This window comes from Tupaia chinensis, unplaced genomic scaffold (assembly GCF_000334495.1).
Source record: "Tupaia chinensis unplaced genomic scaffold, TupChi_1.0 Scaffold000317_1, whole genome shotgun sequence".
Classification (NCBI taxonomy): Eukaryota; Metazoa; Chordata; class Mammalia; order Scandentia; family Tupaiidae; genus Tupaia; species Tupaia belangeri.
In genome coordinates this window covers 3,084,360-3,092,980 of record NW_006159810.1, presented here as the reverse complement: position 1 = coordinate 3,092,980, position 8,621 = coordinate 3,084,360, and the positions used below count along the sequence as shown (strand labels likewise).

General features: G+C 37.8%; 1 protein-coding gene across 1 annotated transcript in view; it reads left to right on the top strand.

The window, feature by feature from the left end:
• HNRNPLL (heterogeneous nuclear ribonucleoprotein L like) overlaps positions 1-8,621 on the top strand; it is a 30,693-nt gene that overhangs the window by 19,501 nt on the left and 2,571 nt on the right. The window contains exons 8-11 of the mRNA XM_006151356.3: positions 4,608-4,729; positions 5,641-5,842; positions 6,711-6,768; positions 6,856-6,954. Of these exons, the coding sequence (XP_006151418.1) occupies positions 4,608-4,729; positions 5,641-5,842; positions 6,711-6,768; positions 6,856-6,954 (481 nt within the window). The remainder of the gene's footprint in view (positions 1-4,607; positions 4,730-5,640; positions 5,843-6,710; positions 6,769-6,855; positions 6,955-8,621) is intronic.

Here is an 8,621-nt window from a genome sequence, read left to right as displayed (position 1 = left end):
ATATACTTGCTGATTTGAGTTTTAATAGTGTTGGTAATTTTTTTTTCATATTATTTTAAGTATTATTATTTTTTTCAGTCATCAAATACAGGTGTCTGTATGTGGGAAGGGAACCTGAGATTTTTTTTTTTTTTTTTTTAATTGAGAGAGATTTTTTTTTGCTATAGGGCGTGTGCGCTCTCTGGAGAGACAGAAAATGAGATGGCCACACTGCATTCCCTTCTCCATTCTCCTCTTGGGAGTTTAGGCATGCACACGTGCACACTGAGCATGAATTTCAAGCCATGAGGTCTGGGACTTGAACCACGGTCAACTACACAGGAGTCTAGCAATGTAGCCATTATGCCACATTCCTCCCAGTAATTTTAATTTTTAGTTCATTAATTCTAAAGCCTCCTTAAACTGAGTAAAGCAACTCTTCTGAATTTTGAAACTTGAATTTCCTCAACTGTTTAATCACAATAATAAATAGAAAGGAAAAAAGAAAGTAAACTCTACATTCACTCTGAGTGATATCATGGGCTAGTTCTGCTTATATAACTGGCTAAGAATACATGGGATAGATTTAGTAACATTGGGAAAAGTAGTTTTGATTTGTTCTACACAGACATTTATTCTAGACCAAAAGTCTAAGAACTGTATGTTTGGTAGCTATCAGGTCATTGGGAAAATCGCGATGTATTTTTCTATGCAGAAATGCGTCGTGACTTTCCTGATGACACAATAAATGGACGTTTTTGTTTTAATGTTATTTATATAATGTTTCTTTTCTGTTTGTACTTTTCACATACGTAGACAATCAGAAATCGGCAGTTTAGCATTTTTAATAGAGCTTTGTTCTTTGTGCTATGAACTGTCTTATATAATTTAGAAAACTAAATTTTTCTAGTAAAACTTAAGTTTTCTGTTAGACTCATTCTAGTTTCTCATGCCATGTCTCCTCAAAACTTCTTAACCATTTAAATATGTTATGATACATTAAATATAAACCATCATAATCTTCCAAAGAGCCATATATATAGTTAATTTTTCCTAACTTTTTTAAAGAGCTACTAGTATAAGAACTACATATTTAATGTATCTGCTTACTCACTTTTGGATTTGTAGAATGTTACTGGATTAAATCAAGGGAGAGGATTTTTGTCAACATTCTTGGCAAATGAAGCTAAAAAAATCTTTCTGTGACTAAGTTTTGCTTAATTACAGGTGTAGTATAAAAATGCTAGGATATTCGATTAAAATAGTTGGTAGTGTTGAAAATAAAGGCCAGGTTTCATTTATTGTGTATATATGGTCTCAGTGTTCTTTTTGAGGTGACAAATAAGCAAGTCACATATGTCACAAATAAGATGTCACATATGTCAGTGCTGCCTACTAGCCTGTTAGGAACTTTCCAAAGGCTAGGCACTATGCTGAATGATTGTAGTATTTTATTCCGTCTGACCTTTCAGAGTTTTATGTAGTAAAATTAGAATAGTAAGAGAGAATTAAGTATGGCCTCTGCCTAAGGTACTATGAAAACTTGTGAAGTTTTGGTTTTATTTATTTATTTATTTTTAGTTTTGCCATAGGGTGCGTGTACTTGCTAAAGAGAGAGGGGAAGTACTCTGGGGTGGGGGAGTGGCCGTTTCTCAGTCCCTTATCCTTCAATTTTCCTCTCTGGATTTTGGGCAGGCATGCACATGGTGCCTGGTGTTTTTTTCTAGCCATTGGGTCCAGAATTAGAACTGTGAAGTTGACTGTATGTGCTCTAGCTACCTTAATCACCATTCCACTGACTGGCCTAAAGTATTGCTTATTTTTAAAATTTAAAATTAAAAAAAAGTTATTTAACTTTTATTTATTTATCGCAGTTTAGCATTTTTAATAGAGCTTTGTTCTTTGTGCTATGAACTGTCTTATATAATTTAGAAAACTAAATTTTTCTAGTAAAACTTAAGTTTTCTGTTAGACTCATTCTAGTTTCTCATGCCATGTCTCCTCAAAACTTCTTAACCATTTAAATATGTTATGATACATTAAATATAAACCATCATAATCTTCCAAAGAGCCATATATATAGTTAATTTTTCCTAACTTTTTTAAAGAGCTACTAGTATAAGAACTACATATTTAATGTATCTGCTTACTCACTTTTGGATTTGTAGAATGTTACTGGATTAAATCAAGGGAGAGGATTTTTGTCAACATTCTTGGCAAATGAAGCTAAAAAAATCTTTCTGTGACTAAGTTTTGCTTAATTACAGGTGTAGTATAAAAATGCTAGGATATTCGATTAAAATAGTTGGTAGTGTTGAAAATAAAGGCCAGGTTTCATTTATTGTGTATATATGGTCTCAGTGTTCTTTTTGAGGTGACAAATAAGCAAGTCACATATGTCACAAATAAGATGTCACATATGTCAGTGCTGCCTACTAGCCTGTTAGGAACTTTCCAAAGGCTAGGCACTATGCTGAATGATTGTAGTATTTTATTCCGTCTGACCTTTCAGAGTTTTATGTAGTAAAATTAGAATAGTAAGAGAGAATTAAGTATGGCCTCTGCCTAAGGTACTATGAAAACTTGTGAAGTTTTGGTTTTATTTATTTATTTATTTTTAGTTTTGCCATAGGGTGCGTGTACTTGCTAAAGAGAGAGGGGAAGTACTCTGGGGTGGGGGAGTGGCCGTTTCTCAGTCCCTTATCCTTCAATTTTCCTCTCTGGATTTTGGGCAGGCATGCACATGGTGCCTGGTGTTTTTTTCTAGCCATTGGGTCCAGAATTAGAACTGTGAAGTTGACTGTATGTGCTCTAGCTACCTTAATCACCATTCCACTGACTGGCCTAAAGTATTGCTTATTTTTAAAATTTAAAATTAAAAAAAAGTTATTTAACTTTTATTTATTTATCTATTTTAATTGGACCAGAGAGGGACAGAGTAGAGTGAGGGGAGTGAGAAAGCAAGCCTTCAGATCCGAGACCTGGACTTGGACTCGAACTTGAACTGTGGTCAGCCTAAGGGAGTTCAGCGACCATAACCACGATGCCACCTGCCCCCAAATTAAAAATTTTTTTAATGTTGCACAAACCTTCCCAGTGGGCATGCTATCTGAAGTTCATTTTGTATTATTTCTTATATATTGTATCTTATTTAATCCCTTTACCCAACTCTGCATGGTTAGTAATTATTCTTTGTCCACTTTAAAATTTCTGACCTACCTACTAGAATATAAGACTCAAGGAGATAATGTCTTTCTTTTTGTTTCAATTGCCAGAGGGTATGTGTATTCACCAGGATATGTATGAAACAGACACAGAGAAGGAGAAAGTACCCTTTAGTGTGGGGTGTGGTCACTGCAATCCCTTCTGCCCCTCCATCCCATTGGAATTCAGGGCATACGTGCCTTTGCACCTCGCTTTTTTTTTTGGAGAGATTTTTCACTGTAGGGCGCGTGCGCTCGCCAGACAGAAAGAGAGAGACATAGAGACAGAAAGCGAGAAATCACCCCCCAGGGGGGATGGTCACGCCGCAATCCCTTCTCCTCCATTCTCCTCTCGGGATCTTGGGCACGCACGCACACACACATGCCCGGCGTGAGTTTTAAGCCACCGGGTCCGGGACACGAACCGCGGTCGACTACGTGGGAGTCCAGCGACATAGTCATTACGCTAACTGCTGGTTCCCCGCACCTCGCATATTTTTCAGGCCACTGGGGCCAGGATTCTTTCCGTGGTCAGCCACATGGGATCTGGCTCCCTTAACCACTAGGCTACAGCAGTAGGCTGAGATCATGTCTCTCATGTTCATAATTAAAACCCAAGTATCTAGCATAGTGCTTATCAAAACATATCAGACACTTAGTAAATACTTGCTGAATGAATAAATATTGATAAGTCCTGCCAGTTATTAGTTATCTCCATTTTATAGGAATAGTCTGTGACTCAGAGAAGTAAGTTGCCCCAAAATTATATAATAAATGAGGCCAACCAGTGGCATGGTCGTTAAGGCAGCTGGATCCCACATGGTCCGCTATGTGATTTAAACATGCCAGGCATGCGTGCCCAAAATCTTGAAAGAAGGGATAAAGAGGAAGACATGGTATTGTAGCCTGGCTATCCTGCATGGGGGCATATTTTCTCACTTTCCCTCTCTGTGTTTGAGTGCATGTGCCCTCTGGGAAAGTTGAAAAAAAAAAAAGTAAATAATAAGTAACAGCCTGGATAAGCCTGTGCTCTTCTTCAGTGTGCTATACAATAACATTATAATCTTTTTTGTGTCTGTTTTTAAGACAAAGTCTCACCATGTCATGTCTCAGCCTCCCAGCTGGGACTGCAATCACATGCCACTGCCACCCATATTTTGATTGGACTGGGAATCAAATCCAGGCCTCCATGTGGTCCCAGGCTGCGAAGCACAATATCTTAACATGCACCACTGTGTTGGCCCATAGTCTTCTCTTATAACTTTATTGAATTTTGGTAAGAGCTAAGCATGTCTCAACACAGCAGAATAAAATTAAGATTCCAAATGATCATCTGTATTTCACTTTAGATAATAGTGTTTTTTAAAATATGTTTACTATAAAAGGGAATTTAATGGTCACCTTTTGGGATTTTTGTATTTACAGGTAAAATTTATGAAGACCATTCCTGGTACAGCACTGGTAGAAATGGGTGATGAGTATGCTGTAGAAAGAGCTGTCACACACCTTAATAATGTCAAATTATTTGGGAAAAGACTTAATGTTTGGTAATTATTTGTCTTAAGTGATAAATTTTTTAAATATTTAAAAATCTTCGTACTTTTTATTAGCAACATTAATTTCAAGTTCAGAATAGTTTAACATAAGTTAGGACACATCAGAAAATAGAAGCTGTAGGTATTATCATCATTTTAGACAAATTTTAGGGTCACGTAATTCAGATTTTTCTTACCTATACATAGTTTTTAGTTTTATAATCATGTTTAAATGGGCAGATTTTTATATTAAAAAATTTTTTTTAAGAATTATTTAACTTTATTTTAATTTGACCCGAGAGGGACAGAGTGAGAGAGAGAAGGAAAATGAGAAAGCAAGCTGCCAGGTCCAGGACTTGAACTGCAGTTGGCCATGTGGGAGTCCAGCACCCTTAACCACCACGCCAGCTGCTGGTCGCTAAAGTTTTCTAATATGAGTGTATTTGATAGATTATTTTTCTAATTAATGCCTAACCTGTAGAGTGATCGGACTCCAAACTAGAAATTTAAGTGAATATTACATATTAAATTCTACGTGTACCTTTTTTTTAATAGAGGTTTTTGCCTTAGGGGACATGCAATTGCAGGGAGGAGAAAGAAAGAGACAGTAAGGAGGGAAGTGAGAAATCACTTTCCAGGAGGGATGGCCACATGGCATCCCTTCTCCATTCTTCTTCTGGGATCTTGGGCATGCATGCACACGTGCCTGGCATGAGTTTCAAGCCACTAGGTCCTGGACTGAAACCGTGTTTGGCCATGTGGTAGTCCGGCGATGTAATCACTACGCCATCTGCAGGCCCTCTACTACAAACACCTTTAATTAAGATTCATAGAAACAAAGTATGTTAACACTTTGACTTGACTGTTGGCTGCTTTTTATCTAACAAGATATGTTCTGTGTGTTTTCTCTTTCCAATCTTCAGTGTGTCAAAACAACATTCAGTTGTTCCAAGTCAAATATTTGAGCTGGAGGATGGTACAAGTAGCTACAAAGATTTTGCAATGAGCAAAAATAATCGCTTTACAAGTGCTGGCCAAGCGTCTAAGAATATAATCCAGCCACCATCATGTGTGCTGCATTATTATAATGTTCCATTGTGTGTCACTGAAGAGACCTTCACAAAGGTAGAATGTTGCCATTTCTTATTTTAAAATACACATTTTAACGTCTTCCTCTTATGTTAGATTTATTAGTATTTTATTGGTACTTTATTTATTACTGGTATGTTATAGTTCATTTTTTGACCATTGTACATTCCTGACCTCTACTCTTCATTGATCTTTTGTTGGTTTATGGCTTAATCTTTTGGTGAGAATTGGAATTAGAAAGAGATGCCCTTACTCATCTATTCAAGAAGTTATTTTACCATGTCCCTAAATCTTTTTTTTTTTTTTGAGAGGTTTTTGCTAAAGGACACGTGTGCTTGCCAGACAGACAGAGAGAGACAGAAAGCGAGGAATCACCCCCTGGGGGGATGGCCACGCCACAATCCCTTTTCCTTCATTCTTCTCGGAATCTTGGGCAGACATGCACACGCGCCCAGCGTGAATTTAAGCCAGGACTTGAACCGCAGTTGACTACATGGGAATCTAGCAACATAGCCGTTACGCTAACTGCTGGTCCCCCATGTCCCTAAATCTTACACATAACAAAATTTTTTTGTTCTCCCTAGTTGTAAGAAATGCCTCAGAAAAGAATTCATTTTTCTGAAACTTCATTCCCTGCCCATGATTATTAGATAAACCCTAGTCAGCTGTAAGAATATGTATTTCAGTGATCAAATCTGTGGTTGTATTGAAGAACTAATTTATTTACAGTTTAAGGAATCACTATTTTTAAATTATTTTCTTGTACAGCTTGATATTAATCTAAGAATATACTTGATTTAGTTAATTTATGTCAAAGTTTAAATGCTGCCATAAAGTTTATTTTCTATAAGACATGGGAATGTTATCTTGGTGATATTTTTAATGTTTTATCTTTCTTTGGCAGCTGTGTAATGACCATGAAGTTCTTACATTCATCAAATATAAAGTGTTTGATGCGAAACGTAAGTGAATATTCTCTTTTAAAGACTTTTGATTAGGTTGATAATAAGTAACAAGTAAGTGAATTTGTGCTTCTTTGTTTGTTTTAGCCTCTGCCAAAACACTTTCTGGGCTGCTAGAATGGGAATGCAAAACTGATGCAGTGGAAGCCCTCACGGCACTTAACCACTACCAGATAAGAGTTCCAAGTAAGTAAAGTGCTTTATTTGTATCATAATTATCCATAAAGAAATTACTTTAGAAATAATCTTGATAATTTAAAAATAACACACTGGCTGTCCCTGTGGCCTAGTGGTTAAGGGAGCTGGACTCCATCTGGCTGACTGCGCACTTCAGATCCTGGCTCCACTGGCTTGGAAAACACACTAGACACATGTGTGTGCATGCCCAAAAATCCTAATAAGATGGAGAAATGGAAGAGAGAGGGGCGTGGCCATGCCACGCCCCATTGGGGGTTGATGACTCTTTTTCCTTCTCTGTCTCTCTGGTGAGTGTATGCATTCTGGCAAAATTTAAAAATAAAAATAAAAATTAGGTTTTTTTAAAATGTAGAGACACACACACCAAAAGAGGGCATATATTCCCACAACTCACATAATCTCTGTATTATTTATTATCTATTACTGTGTAACAAATCACCCTAAAATTTAGCATCTTAAAATAGTAAGTATATCTATTGCTAATTGTTTCTGAAGGTCACTAATGCAGTTGCAGTTCAGTTGGATGGTTCTTGCACAGGGTCTTAAGGTTGCCCTTAAGCTGTTGTCTGGGTCTGTAGTCATGTCAAGGTTCAGTTGGGGCTCGCAAATTCACTTCCATGGCAGGCCACATTGGTCTGCTTATGGTAGCTGGCTTCTTGCAAAGTGGGTGATCCAAGAGATTAGAGCCACAGCATTTTTTATAACCTAATGTTGGAAGTGACATAGCATCACTTACAATGTATTCTTCTGGTCCCACAGACCAATTGTGGTATAGTGTAGAGGGGACTCTATACAGGTGTGTGTACCAGGAAAACGGGGATCACTGAGGCCATCTTGGAAGCTGGCTTCCACAATTGCAGTTGATCATTTTAGAGGAAAGCAGCACACATTTATGGTTAGAAAACCCAGGCAGTGCATAAAATTACAAAATGAAAAGCTTAAGGTTTTCACAACCTGGAGGTGGCATGGTAGTTAAGGCACTGGACTCACACATGGTCGACTGTGGTTCAAGTCCCAGGCCCAATGGCTTGAAAATCTTGCTGGAAGGACCAGCAGTTAGCATAATGGCTATGTCACTGGGCTCCCATGTAGTCAACCACGGTTCGAGTCCTGGACCTGGTTGCTTAAACTCACACCGGGCGTGTGTGCATGTGGGCCCAAGATCCTGAGAAGAGAATGGAGAAGGGATTGCAGTGTGGCCATCCGCCCCTGGGGGGGTGATTTCTCGCTTTCTGTCTCTCTGGCAAGCGCATGCACTCTATAACAAAAACCTCTCAAAAAAAAAAAAAAAATCTTGCTGGGAACTTATGTGTGCATGCCTAAAATTCCAAGAGGAGTGCAGAGAAGGGATTATGATGTGGTCATCCTCCTTTAGGGAGGGGGGTGATTTCTCCCTTTCCCTCTCTGTCTCCTGTGAGCACATATGCCCTATTGGCAAAAACCTTAACAAGATAAAAATTCCCACAATCTGTAGGCTTGTTTGTCTTCTCTTTTCTTCCTGGTGTATATATGTGTGTAAGTACTTTGTGTGTGTGTGCGCATGTGTATCTACATTTGACAGGCAGTGATTCTCCTGTGTTTCACTGTTTTTACTTCTTTTTTTTTTTTTTTTTTTTTTTTTTTTTTTTTTTTTTTATGGGGCGGGTGGTCTTCCC